The sequence below is a fragment of the Xyrauchen texanus genome, chromosome 19 (assembly GCF_025860055.1).
Source record: "Xyrauchen texanus isolate HMW12.3.18 chromosome 19, RBS_HiC_50CHRs, whole genome shotgun sequence".
NCBI classification, from domain to species: domain Eukaryota; kingdom Metazoa; phylum Chordata; class Actinopteri; order Cypriniformes; family Catostomidae; genus Xyrauchen; species Xyrauchen texanus.
Genome location: NC_068294.1, coordinates 3,713,118 through 3,728,154, shown reverse-complemented (window position 1 = coordinate 3,728,154; position 15,037 = coordinate 3,713,118). Strand labels below are relative to the sequence as shown.

Genomic DNA, 15,037 nt, shown 5'->3' with positions numbered 1-15,037 from the left:
GTATTGAAGGAGTTCCCATCTATGTGGGACACTTATTGACTGCTTTTCTTTATTATTTGTTCCAAGTCATCAAGTCAACAGGGCTCGTCTGATACTCAAGGGTTGTCACGGCCAGTGCTCGACACCATACTACAGACTTAAGCCCATCATCAAGGAGGCTGTATGCCTTAAAATTACGACTTTTTGCCGACTGGTGTTCTTCCCAGTGCGAGGACTCAATGCGTTGCCCAGTGAAAACGGTGATCAGCTTTTTACAAGAGTGTTTGGATGCAGGACCTACACCATCCATGCTTAAAGTGTATATCGCTGCTAGGGCTGGGGCGGTATGGATTTTTTTCTAACCGCGGTTGAAAAGCAAGATATTATCGCGGTATAGCGGTAAACCGCATTAAATACATTACATTGGATCAGAGAAGTCCCCCGACAGACTTTGGCGCACACATCAGAAGTCGCTTTTGATAGACAGACTTTAAATATTGTCACCTACATCCGAAGAAAAAAAACGAGCACAATTTTAAATAGTAAAATTTTCATCAAGCAGTAATTTGGCATGAACTAATCACTGTATAGATTTCCTTATTTAAGATTATTCTCAGATACATTCGCATTGAAGATGGGTCAGACATGATTTTGACCACTTTATTAAGTTTTGTTTTGTAGAAAGCCTTTCTTTAACTTAAAATTTCGTTTTGTATAAATTGTATCTTAATTTTAATCACTGTTTCATTAACTAATTGCCTGGAATTAATAAATAAGAAGCAAATATAGCAGACATATAATCAGCAGCAGGACGTGGAAGCGCCGATGCGATCTCTTGCGCGTGAGCTCTCTCATAAATGAACCGAAACTTCGTGGCTAGGCCTACTGCCTCACAGACATGAGAAATAAATAGAAATCTTAAAATGCATTTTAAACAAAATTCAAAACAAAATGATAAAATTTTAGGCTACAGTAGCCTAGTAGTCAGGTTTGCCGATGTGCGTTACTATTTATTTATTTATTTTTATCCCTGTGCCAATCGGAAACGGACTTCACTGCTGATATTCTGGGGATACAACATAGCCAATAGGCTATAGCCTACTAGGGACTTTAGCCTTTAAAATATCTTTGCTGCATTGGATCAGTCTCCTTTCTAGAACAGCCAAGAGCTTTCTAGCCTCGCGGCAGCAGCCTTGCATCGCTCAGACCTTAAAACAGTCAGCGCCATGGATGCGGTTTTGAAAATTTATCAAAAAACGTTGGTGCGGACAGATGAGTTTTGTGATGCGGTTGCAGATTAAATAATAATAGCCCATCCGCGCATCTCTAATACAAATGGAATGTTATTATGTGTCATGGAACATTGCGCTCCCCAACTCGCGGAAGGTCGGATTTGCTCCATATTTTGATAAGTTTTGTTTAGAAAACCTTGAATCCATGTAGGCTAATATCATTAGACATAATCCATATCATTAGAATCAATGAATCCATGTCATTAGACACAGCGAATCCATGTCATTAGACACAACGTGCACACATGTGCAGGCCAATGTTTTTTTTGTTTTTGTTTTTTTGCGGTGAAGACGGTGACAAGCTCAGACCCGCGGTTGGAGTCACGTGACCGCGGTATTGCGGTAATGCGGTAACCGTCCCAGCCCTAATCGCTGCTATAGAGCCTCAACACCATATGTGGTATGTCTGTGGGTAAACACCTTCTGTCAGTAATTTGTTTCCAAAGAGCTAGACGGCTGAGGCCCTCTCGTCCTTCTACAGTCCCAGTCTGGTACTTAGAGCTGGTGTTAAATGGACACAAGGGTTCTGCTTTTGAGCTATTAGACGTGGTTAGCTTTTGCATACTCTCGCTGAAGACTTTGCTGCTCCTCACTTTGGCTTCAGTCAAATATGTTGGGAACCTTCAGACCTTGTCAGTCAAAGACTCTTGCTTAGAGTTTGGACCAGGCTTTTCTAAAGCTGTAATGTCTAGCGAAGGTTATGTTCCGAAAAATGATTGGCCATTTACTTAAGGGCTCAGGTTTTCACCTAGCAGGTATTCTCCATTCAAGTCGGACAAGGCCAAGAGGCTGCACAGGCTTTGTCCAGGGCATAGCGTTTGTACTGTATATTGGCCAAACAGGTCAATTCAGGCTGTCAGATCATGTCTGCTTTGGAGGCCCCTAAAAAGGTTTGGCCGTCTCCAAACAAATAATTGTTTTCACTGGGTTGTTGATGCCATTGTGCTCACTTATAACTCGCAAGGAAAACAGTGCCCAGTGGGTGTTAAAGCTTATTCCATCAGGAGCAATGCCTCCTCCTGGCCTTGGTCTAAGTGTGTGTCCTTGAAGGACATCTGCCTGGCAGCATGCTAGACTTCCCTCAAAACTGTCGGCAGGTTCTTTAACTTGGATGTTTTCTCCCCCTCTTCCCAAATTTAGACTGGGAAGTAGGGCTGAGATGTCAATGTTTCACTACCCTGTTTCCTAGTGTCATTGTAATATGCTGCAGGTCTTTTACCTTGGCATTTTCTATTAATTCTCATTGTGATGCAAAGAACTTCTTATCGATGTTTAAATACCCAGACTGGCTAGTGGCATTGTTGTATTGTGTTCACCACTAACACAGTAAGTATCTTCCTATCCCTTCCTATTTGCGAAAAGAAGGAGTCGTATTTCAATGCTTTTCACTTCCCAATTTGTAAATGGGCATTGCTCTAGTGTGTGTGAATCAGTAGCATGGTGTTAAGGTATACACAGCATCGAAGTGACCTACTTGAAAGCAAATGTCTCAGTTATGACTGTAACCTTGCTTCCCTGAAAGGAGGGAACAAGACGCTGTGCATGCTTGCTGCACTACTGATTTTTTGCTGTTAGGGGACCGAGAGCTAGCTCCTCCCTTAAGTAAAACAATCTTGAAGATATGGTGCTGTGCTCCGGTTTATGAGCCTGCGATGACGCACACATGAGGGGTGGAGCGCCAAGTGCCATTTGCCATGAGATTGCCATGATTCCATACAGGGGCCATAGTGTCAGCTACTGACACATTGTCTTATTCCCTCCTTTCAGGGATCCAAGTTTACAGTCGTAACCTAAATGTTTCTGGCTGTTATTAAAAGTAGGAGTACAGACATCATCAGTTACAGTATCTCATCCAAGAGTCATTCAGCAATATTCACGAGTAGGTTCAGACAGTTAAGATGTTTATAGTCATTCTACAAAATGGGTGTCTTTTATGTGTAAACAATGACAACAATAGTCATGCTTCCATCCAAGTTATGAATTGAATTTATGCGCAAAATCTGAATAAACAATATGTGAATAAAGCAGTGTTTTCATTCCAGTGTTTAAGAGAACAAAAACATCTTCTGAGAAAATTGGCAAAAAATAGAATGTGGCCCTTTTATTTAACAAATGACTTACTGGTGGTAAAGAGTGCATGGACAAAACGCTCTGATGATCATGTCTGGGGGAGAAAGTGTGTCAGAGATTTCAGCTAATAGTTGCCAATCAGTTTGATGACAGGCTTTGTGTCTGACATTTCAGAACACTTCAGAATAGAGCAACATTTGAGATGCTATGATATTGATGATTTCTCTGAGAGAATTATGTATTCACAAAGCTTGTTGAAGTTTTGATGCGCATCTACTGTATATTCCCATGTATAAATTTAAAAGGAATATATTCTGTGTTTTCATAATAGTTTATGCTCATGTCTTCTTATCAAATAAAAACTTGATCCAACTCAAGTGAGCATAGAAATATTTATGCATATTTGACATTTTGTTCGCATCTTGGCGTTTCCATCTTGCATGTTTTGTGCAATATTCCACAATTAGCATAAAAATACATGCAGGTAACTAGGGCTGTTGTGGAGGCCACCGAAATGGTTCAGAGTGATGTATTGGTGATATATTGGGTATGCTGGCAGCACTAATGGAAACACAGATAATGAATAGCTCACAGCTACTGTGTGTTATTAAAGGTCTCCGTGTATTACAAATATTTTGTATTTATTTTCTCTATGTATATATTTAGATTTAATCATTTAAATAACTTAAAGTTGAGTCCAGATTATGCTTTAACCCTGTTGTAATTAAAACTATGTCTTATTAAAATAGTCCATTAAAAAAAGAAAAATACTTTCAGCAATGGTATTTCTATGTGTGAATTCATTTGTTTCCTACTTTATTTTCAACAGAAATTCACTAGTATAAAAACTAACATTGAATAATTTTAGAATCCCTTAACATTTTTATACATAAATGTACAACTACATCTACATACAGTTAGAAAAAAAAGATGATTTATATTAGCAGACCGGAAACATCAAAAGATGCTTTGAAATTATGGTCAGAATTTGTTTAAATTAGGGCTGGAAAAGTTAACGCGTTAATGTCTAAAAAAACACACCTAAAGCAGTATCCGTTTTTTCACTTCCTGAAACTTCCTTTGGCAATTGGCATATACTGTATACATTTCCAGGATGTACACACTCAACTCGACTGCACATGCTAGCACAGAATCTGACTGAGTGGAACTTTTAATTACAGCATGTCCGCTGATGGATGCTTAGACAACTGATGATTGTAATGGGAATTATCTGTTTTTCAGTGACGCACGCATCTGGGGTAGAAAGTTCTTTTATTTATTTTTTATACTTTTCAACATTATTGCCTTGTACTAATTGGGGTCTATGCCAAAAGCTTTTGAAAATCAGACTACCATTAAAAAAGCACTACAAACAATTCCTGTCAAACTGCAACAGCACACTATAATCACAATGCTTTTAATCCAGAATTGAGAGCTGCAGTGAGAGCGTTCCCGCCAGTCACCTCCAAATCCATCTCCATCCTTTATGGATCAATACAGCTGAAACTTTTCTCTGAGCCTTCAAATGTCACAGTTGCAGGATGACTCAGATAACTCATCCAGAACTAAACTCCAACGGAATGAACCTAGAATGACAAATGTGCCTTTTGAACCGAGTGGATACAACAAGCTGAACAACAACAAACAAAAAGACAGCGTAGACTTCCAGTTCACCTGGAAGTGATTCAACCAAAGGTCCAGACAACGTTTGTGAGTCATCCACTGAATCAAGACTAAAAAAACACGAGATTAATCAATAACCTATTTAAATCACTGTCAACTGATGAAGTCCGGAGAGCAGTGGACAAAAGCTGACCGTACAGTAGATCCAGACCAACATAACAGACCTGTGTGGATACAGTGGGATTGCTTTGACTGGAATACTATCTGCAGTTTTTGAAGCATAGTAATGTGCAGAATGTATAACTGCACATCTGTTGTATGCTTGGAATACCAGGATGATCTACTACATTTGCCAAAATGTGCACAAAACTACTCTCAAAACTACTTACAGTATATCTAAATATTTTTCAATACATGTGAAATTTGTAGATTGTATACTTATAAATCACAACTTTAAATCAATAGTTTTATATTTTTCATTGTTTTTAATTTGATTATGTCATTCACAATGCTTCATGTGATTGTAGATATTTTCCACATGAGAGACAGTCTTCGTCTTTGTGTGCTATTGTCCAGAAATGTTGACAACAAGTACATTCAAGTTGATAGACAACATGAATGTACTTTGATTAAAAGGCTCATCGCCCCACCCTCATGTTTGGAATGCCCAATTCCCACTACTTAGTAGGTCCTCGTGGTGGTGCAGTTACACACCTCAATACGGGTGGCGGAGGAAAAGTCTCAGTTGCCTCCGCATCTGAGACCGCCAATCTTATCACTTGACTTGTTGTGCATGACACCGCAGAGACTCACAGCATGTGGAGGCTCATGCTACTCTCCGCGATCCACTCGCAACTTACCACACACCCCATTGTGAGCGAGAACCACCAATCATGACCACGAGGAAGTTACCCCATGTGACTCTACCCTCCCTAGCAACCAGGCCAATTTGGTTGCTTAGAAGTCCTGGCAGGAGTCGCTAAACACACCCTGGATTAGAACTCATGACTACAGGAGTGTTAGTCAGCGTCAATTCTTGCTGTACTACCCAGCCCCCATAGGATCAGAGCTTCTTGTGTTCGCTGCCACTAAATGAAATATTTCTTCACGATTTTATCAGGGTACATCAGCATCATCAATAAGATTTTATGACCATCAAATTTGCAATACTTATCAATCTCCCACTCCTCAAGTTATGATCATTAATAAATGAAATATTCAATGTAGTAAAATAGAGATTACTGTATTTTTCTGCATAGAGCCACTGCTGTGACACAGTAAAAACGCTTTCCATTACAGCATACATTGGAAAGCGATGACATTAGAAAACTGATAATGGAGTTTTAAAACAGTGGCCTTGGAATTCATTTCACCTTCAGATTCCATATCAAAGGAGAGGAGACTTATCTTGATTTAACACTTAATGGAACAATGTAGACTTTGGGTCCAACTCTAATTTTAAGACCACATTGTAAAAACCCCTTACCAGAATTTCACAATGGTTTCATATAAACATGTGCATTTCTCCAATGGTTACTTACTGGCCCGAGTCAGAAGAGCCCGCCCAAAATTCTCTATGATATTCTAATCTCTACATTCTGTATAGCTTGTGTAGCTTTGTTCAAATTCCTAGCCCATACTTTTGAGCAATAGTAATAGAAATATTTGTCTTAGCAAGGGGAGTATTTCAGTACCTGAGTTGTTTGAGGAACTGTATGTCTGAGCTGCTGCTTATGAGATTGATGAACTCCTCGTATGATGGTGCATATGTGTATGCTTTCTTATGATGCTCGTTCAGCTGCTCTCGGTGTTCCAACTGAGCCAGCAGCATCCGGTTAATGTAGTCTGGATCACTCAACACGTCCACCAGAGGCTTCAGCACTGCAGAGAGACAGAGATAAGGGCACAAATTAAATTCAGTTAATACACACATTAAACGGCCCAACAGACCACTTCAAACTGCAAATTAAAGAGACAGTTCAACCAGTAAAAAGGTGATGCTGATGAGGTCATTCCCATTACTGCCAGAGCAGGAAACATTAAGTGCCTGTGTAAAGATGTATTTTTTGGATCTAAAAAGCTCTTAACATATAAACTCTGTCCCTGATAGTGGATAGATTAACAAGGCAGGATGGGTAGTGTTGTGGTTAAATGTTACGGATTGAGTATGTTAAATGTATTTCAAGAGAAATCTGGGACAAATACAGGGTTTCTTCAACTCATGTCCCATGGTACAGTGCAGATAGCCCCAGAACCAGACATTCAATATTAAACTTGGAAAATCCACTATAAAAATACATTGTTACAGTTATAAACTAAACAACGAGAGAAATAATCAAACCATTTTGTTATTTATTGTGTAAAAATTATTTCTATACATTTTTCAAGAACTATGACTGTCCCACAGTTGTGCCGTCATTTCCACTGCAACAAACAAATTTGCCCCTAATTATTAGTGTCAAAAGTGTCAGTGAAGAGCATGCTTGAGAAATATTAGACAACTGATGTTTGACAAATCAAAGGAAAATCAAAGTAAATATCAGAATATTTAATTGGGCATCATTTCCAATCAAGCTCTTATTTTGCTGAAGTTTTTTAATTGTGTGTACTTAAAAAAAAATTCCCCTATGAAATTAGCCTTAGCAAGAGAAAGGAGTTGGCCATTTTATTAAAAAATTTAATTTCCATCACAGAACTCTACTAAACACAATACACAATTTGCTGAAAATGACACTGTGGTGGGAATTTTCAGGAAAACAATGACATAAATCGCCTGAAATACATGTACATATACTGTTGGACATTTAATTTTAATTTGCCTAATTGCAAAGTAATTGTGAAATATATTTTAGCAAGACTTTACTTGGAAAATGAGGAAACGTGGAGAGATATATATATATATATAAAATGCTTAAAGTTTTGAAATTAGTTTTGTAGAAAACAATATAATTGTGCCACCATATTAATTTATTTCATTATGAAAATAAAAATTGTATACATTTGTTTTTTGTTTTTTTTTAATTGATGACTTGGACCAAATAATAAAGAAAAGCAGTCAATAAGTGTCCCACATAGATGAGAACTCCTTCAATTCTGTTTAAAATCATCCCAAGGTGATTCCTCAAGAAGTCTGTCTGCAAAAATCTAGGCAAAGGTCTACTATGAAGATGCTAATATATAACACAGTTTTATTTTAGATTTTGTTTAGGGTTATTTAATTATAATAAAGAAAGAGTAAGTGTTTCAAAACTTTTGACCGTGTTTTGTGTGTGTATATATATATATATATATATATATGGTTATACTTGTTAAAAATAATAGATGTTATTAACAATTTCAAAGCAGTTTTCAGACAATTACAATCACACAAAAAGGTCCAGGAAACAATTTAGTGACAAAGTTTCTTAAAAACAAACAAAGCTTCAAATACCTTTACATAAAAACAAGAGCAGTATTGTAAGAGCACAGATGAGCACTTAACACACCATCATCTTCCTCCAATCTGGTGGAAAGATGAAAAACAAACAATTTAGACCTTGAAGCTCAAGACAAAAACACGATTTTCCCCAAATCTAATTCTCAGTTACTATTTCTTCTGAGAACTGAAATGTTTTCCGATTGTTACAGCAATCGTGAAGCTGCGTTCATGATTCATGTCAGAGCGTCAATGCCAGCTTTGAACTCAACATTGAAAGCGCTTGCAAACAAAACGTCTCATTCTGTGTTTTGGTAATAGTTAAGAGTTGATGTGCTTCTGTGGTAATTCAAATGTGCCTTACATATGCTGACAAATACTTGATCTATCACAAGTCCCATCTGGGCTTGTTTTGTACATCAAATAGCATTAAGAACTCATTTCTCAATCATTTTTACAGGAATGCGCTGACAGAGATTCTTTGATTTACTGAGATAACCTCTGCTGCTCTATCACAGGAGAGAGCACAACAGTCAACTAGTTGGTTACGACAATCCAGCACATAGAATGTCTATGGGACCACCACGTTATGCTGTTTTATGCAAAAATTAGGCTATTTTTTTATCCCCTTTTCTCCCCAATTTGGAATGCCCAATTCCCACTGCTTAAGAGGTCCTCGTGGTGGCTCGGTTACTCAACTCAATCCAGGTGGCGGAGGACAAGTCTCAGTTGCCTCCGCTTCTCAGACCGCCAGTCTGAGAACTACACTCCCTAGCAACCGGGACAATTTGGTTGCTTAGGAGACCTGGCTGGAGTCATTCAGCACGCCCTGGATTCAAACTCGTGACTCCAGGTGTGGTAGTCAGCGTCAATACTTGATAAACTACCCAGGCCCCCAAGAGTTCATGCTGTATTAATGGTAAACGTGTTAATCGCGATTAAATAAATAGCGTGTTAAAAGATTTAAATTCATTGCATGCATTAACACGTTAATTCTGACAGCCCTAGTTATTTTACATGAGTTATTTACTAAAACCTACTTAATTAGTGTTATATTTTAAGGTTAGTGGAGGAAAAAATACTGTTACCTAGTTGCCTAATAATTGGGAACCATAAATTTGAGAAAATAGCTAAAACTCCCCTGAGAAACACAACTCGTTCTTTTTCTTTGTGAAATATTCAGTTTGTATACTAAATAAAGTTAAGGAATCACTGACAGCATTGTATCTGTTTAACAGTTAACCGTTAAACAATTCTGTAAATATCATGGATCAGTGTACATACTGAGTAATACATTGTTTTGTAGAGGGGGACAAAAATAACTTTTTTTGTTGTTTATCCAAAGTTGGGAGTGGCTATAACTCCAGAAATATTAAAGATATCTTGATATCCTTTAAGATTCAGGTTCAGAACAAACTTTCCTTTCTGTTTCTTCAAATTTAAGACCCAGTGTGGTTAAATACCAGAGATATGGGGCTCTTGGTGTGTCTCCATCCTTTAAATGTTTTTGCATTTTTAATGGATGAAAACCAAATGGGGTCACATGGTATGAAGCTAGTTTTTCTTGTCCAACAAAACAAACATCTGAAATGTACATGTATTTATTCACATAAATACAATAATGTAAAAATCCAGATTTTTGAGGATGGTAATACCGTGGGACTATGATATATATCATATAATGGATTATACCATTCATGTACCACTATTACATGGTACTCCAAGGTACTTCAAAGAATACCATGAGACTACCATGGCACCAGGTACAAGAAAACATGGCTCCATGGTACTTTCCAGTCATTTTTGCACATCTCTGAAAACACTCAATGGTGAACCAAAACATGACATTTACTAGACTTGCAGTTTGTCTTTAAGTATATTCATTTAGCAGGCTGTTTTCCCCAAGTGTCTTACAGTACAGGTTCAGTCCTCCTGCAGTAACCTGGGGTTAAGTGTCTTCATTAGGACACAATGGTAAATGGCTTTCTGTGATCAGATCAATATGAGTTGATATGAATCCAGACAGGCACAATATCAAATGAAGGAGCGGTCTGGAATTTAAAGCGAACTCTGTCTGGTCTGTCATCAATAAAGCCGGCCTGCCATATATTTCCAGAAATGATTCAGCTGTCAACAGCTAACGGCAGTGTGACCTGAAGAGAACATTACATGACAGAGCAGGAAACATCTGGGGAAATAGTCAGTTCAAAAAACCATTCGTGAGTTTGAGTCTCTGTGAGTTTCTATGACATTCTGGTTCCTAGATATGACTCGGGTCCTTCCAATTTACAGCCCAATGGACACGTGTGATTTTTTTCTGCCCTTTATGGTTGTTGCTTTTTAGGGGTGCACCGATCGATTGTCCACCGATCGGAATCGGACGATATTAGTCTTAAATCTGTGATCGGCAATTGGGCGATCATTCCTAGGTTTAGGGCTGATCTTTTTTGCAGCATGCAGGGAATCACACAAACACTGCTCCTCTAATGAATGAGTGCTTTCTCAGACCTTGATGCATGACAGAATGGACTATGGAGGGTGAGTTGTTGGCAATTCTAAGCATTCACGAATTTAAACTTTCAGACTTGATGTAATATGATGAATATGCCGGTTTGTTTTTAAAAATGTGTAAGAATTGCATGTGTATGAAAATTAATATGCCCATTTTCTAGAGTCGTTACTGTAGTAATTCTGACTCGCTGCACAGTGAACAGGAAGAGGATAAAGAGACTGCTAACAAGTATAAAACAAATTAATCATGCAAATATATGATACACGATGTGAGTCGTGACAATCAGATGTTGTGTTGAGCTATAGAGACTGTTTGAGCAATCATGAGTGCCTTTCAGCTATTGACAACAGAACTATTTATAACTGTTTCAAAACAAATAAATGTTAGAAATTCACAATTATTGTAATTTTAATGTCATTTTGGTAACTTTATAAAAAGGTTGCATTCATTAACATTAGCTAATGCATTAGGTATCATGACATGAACAAACAATGAGCAATCTATTTTTACAGCCTTTATTAATCATAATGTTAGTTAATAAAATTACAATTGTTCATTGTTAGTTCATAGTGCATTAACTATTGTTAATTAATACAACTTTTGATTTTATAATAGTATATGTTGTAACTAACATTAAGTTCATTAGTTCATATAAACTACAGTAATGTTGTTAAATAATGTTAACAAATGGAACCTTTTTGTAAATGTTACCGTAATATATCTGTGTGGGGCGTAAACATATAACTGCACAAAATAACTTGCAAAAGTCTGGCAATGGGCACTTTAAAAAATAATCGGTATCGGCCGATCTTAAGTGTTAAAAAAATCACTAATGCTTAATATGCAGTTGTTGCCTCTACTTACACATAGCTACAGATATTGTTTCATTTATGGTCAGTTTGGCCTGTAAAAGAGCAAATAAACATCTTTTTGATGAACCCTTTCATTCTTTCTTGTCTGTTGCTTAAAGAAAAAAAAAAAATCGGCAATCGATATCGGATATTGTTACATACTGTATATATGACTGTACATTATCTTAGCACATAACACTTTTCAGGGAAATCAAAGGCTTGCATATACAGAGTTGTCTCTGTTTTAAACTAGGAGATCAGAAAGTTTTTAACATTGAGAGAATTGAACACTTGAGCTTTAAGGGAAGGCAGTAAGAACTTCCAGGTCACCTTTAGTAGCGATGACCTCCACCAGTAAAAGTCGCAGGCTGCGTGAACGTGCGTCCTTCACGGGCAGCAGACGCAGCATGAGCAGACGAGCACAGCAGCGCAGGAAGCACAGCTCTTCATCGGGACTGCGCAGACACGGGTGCAACGGAAATGGGTGTGGGACCTCCTCCACCCTAGAGAGAGACAGGGAGCAATTAAGAGCATTGAATGTTTACTTTATTGTATTTTCTTTTATATGTAACACTTTACAATAACTACATGACCAAGTATTTGTAAAGTATTAAAGTTCATTCATTATTTAGAAATTGTTGTTCTTACATTGTTAATACATTAATATACAAATAGCATGTTATTTGTTTATATTTTCTGTTGCAAATGATAATTATAATATTGTAATATTCATATTTAAGCAGTTTGATAGTGTTTTTTCATACTTGGTAAACAACATGTTTACCGTACCTAACTATTGTACTTCATTTGATGCAAACCATTGGGAAAGAAGTGTTAATGAGAACATTAAGAAGGTATTAATCTTTCTGGTTCAAAACAAGTTGAGCTCAATCAACAGCATTTGTGGCATAATTACAATTTAAAGTTACAGTATATCCAATTTTTCAACATCGTTACCATGACAATGTAACACTTACATTATGTTCACTTACATTATCCAATTAATATACAAATGTCCCATTCAATGCTTACAGTATATAAATGCATATATAAATTATTAATTATGAATTTATGCCTTCTTAATGTTCTCAAACACTTCTTTACTTCTGGTTAGCATAAACTAAAATACGTCAGTTAGGTAAAATTAACAGTTTGTTTACTAAGGATGAAAAACTATTATCAAACTGTTTATAAACATACTTATTAAACAATATTTAATTGTTTGCTACAGTGAACATTAATGAATAACGTAATATTTGTATGTAGCCTATTAATGTATTTAAAAGTGCATTCAGTAATTTTTTCCTCATTAAAGAAGTTTAGGCTAATTTGTAAAGACTTGAATTGTAATTTTGCAGTATATGTATGAAATCATGAGCACTCACATTAAAATGAAGACTCCAGTCACATCAGTAACCTCATAAAAGCTGTTTTATTCTACATGGAGAGGGTCCACACATGGGGCGGCCATTTTAGAATCACATGACCAGCTGAATACTACTCGCTTAATCTCAGTAATCGTCCTGTTATTGGACACTTTTACTCATTGATAAAAGTAATTATGACTGACTGTGAATTCTACATTTCTACAATGACATCTGAAACTGAAAACTATAGATTTTAAATGATGCCGCATCCAAACTGCTAGATGTAAGTAGAAGTCCATGATGACACACATGAGGCTGACTGCTATATTTTTAACAAACAATAACACTGATGTGTTCTGAAAACTGGAATTGAGAGAGAGAGTGAGAGAGCTCAGATCAGCAAGTTAAGGGGAAAAAAGTCATAAAATATAAAAAACATAGAAATAGAAGCAAGCAGGGGGAGGAAGGATGAAGAGAGGAAGAGAGAGAGGGGAAGAAACAGAGAGCTCACAGCAGACGTCACAAACACAACACACGGTGTGGGTAAACAAGCTGTTTGTGCTGCTGTAACCTTAAAGATCAAGTGTGTCATTTTATCCATTTCTTCACATGGTATTTGACTATTGACTATTTCATAAAATCCATCATAAAAGAGTAAGCCATGAACAAACCAACCATCTCCGAGGTGACTCACAACATCACAAACTTCGATTTAAAGCAAAAAAGTATTTGATATCGCACAAAAAGACAAAGGTATAAGACTCTGCAGTTAACGTATTTCAAGAGGGAATCAACTACAATCCCATGAAGTATTGCCAATGATGTTACTGATTTAAAAACTATAGAGAAATATAAAACTATTGATTTAGAGTTGTTGAGTATATGTATAGAAACAATATATTTAAAGTTAATTGGCAAAAATGTTAATATATGCAAATACATAAGTAGAGAGTGTAGGGAGAGCGACTCGATTGCGTCATTCACAGTACGTCATGGGAATGGCCGGTTGCTGTAGAGCTCTTTTGGTGTACTTTATTCAGGGCAATTATCTGATTTGTGAACTGTTTAATTTCAGGATGATGGGTAGTGTAGTTCTTAACCAGAAATTTTGCTATTAAACATGTTTTCTTTTTTTTTTTTTTAAACAAATCAAATAATAAATAAAAATAGATAAAATAATGTTAATTGGTTTGGCAAAGGTATACAGTGCATCATCGATTAACAACATCAGATGATTAGTATATGGAAAACTGAATGGGATTTATACTTCCGGAACCAGACTGTTGAGCCAACCCACACAAACAATTATAACCTTTCATGTCTTTATAAAACACATCCCATTAAAAAATTCACAGTACTGTGGAAAAAGTAAGTGAACCCCTAGTCTAATGACATCATCAAAAGTGAATTATAATAAAGCACTCAAACATTTTGTGTTTGCAGTTCATAAAAAGTAACTGCTGATGAGCACCATGTCTCAGAAGACATACGATCAGGAATTGTTGCTTTGAATAAAGCATGTTACAAAGTAATCTCGAAGCGCTTTGATATTAATCAGTCCACAGTTAGACAAATGGTCTATAAATGGAGATGGTTTAGTACTATGGCTACTCCCCCTAGAAGTGGCCGTCCAGCTAAGATGACTCAAAGGGCACAGTGCAGAATACTGTTAAGAGTTCTAAGGCTACATCCACATTAATCTGGATACATTTGATTTTTTTTTTAAATGTTTCGTTTTCGAAACTCTTGCTGTTCACACTGCCGTTTTCAAAAAGTGTCTCGTCCACACTGACACCTATGTAAATGCTTAAATCCCCCTGCTGTGCAAATGTTTTTTTTTATAAATTATTATTTACGGAATTGTCTTTGTGTTCCGTCGCAGGAGAGCAGTTCAGAGTAAAATTCCCATTGCCTTTGAAGTAATGCAA

The 15,037-nt window shown here is 36.8% G+C and overlaps 1 protein-coding gene across 2 annotated transcripts in view; it reads right to left on the bottom strand.

The window, feature by feature from the left end:
* The window catches only part of LOC127659487 (sorting nexin-25-like), a 108,370-nt gene that overhangs the window by 75,014 nt on the left and 18,319 nt on the right, over window positions 1-15,037 (bottom strand). For both annotated transcript variants that reach the window (XM_052149334.1, XM_052149335.1), the window contains exons 4-5: window positions 12,073-12,245; window positions 6,659-6,845 (exon numbers count right to left, since the gene is read on the bottom strand). In XM_052149334.1, the coding sequence (XP_052005294.1) occupies window positions 6,659-6,845; window positions 12,073-12,245 (360 nt within the window). The remainder of the gene's footprint in view (window positions 1-6,658; window positions 6,846-12,072; window positions 12,246-15,037) is intronic.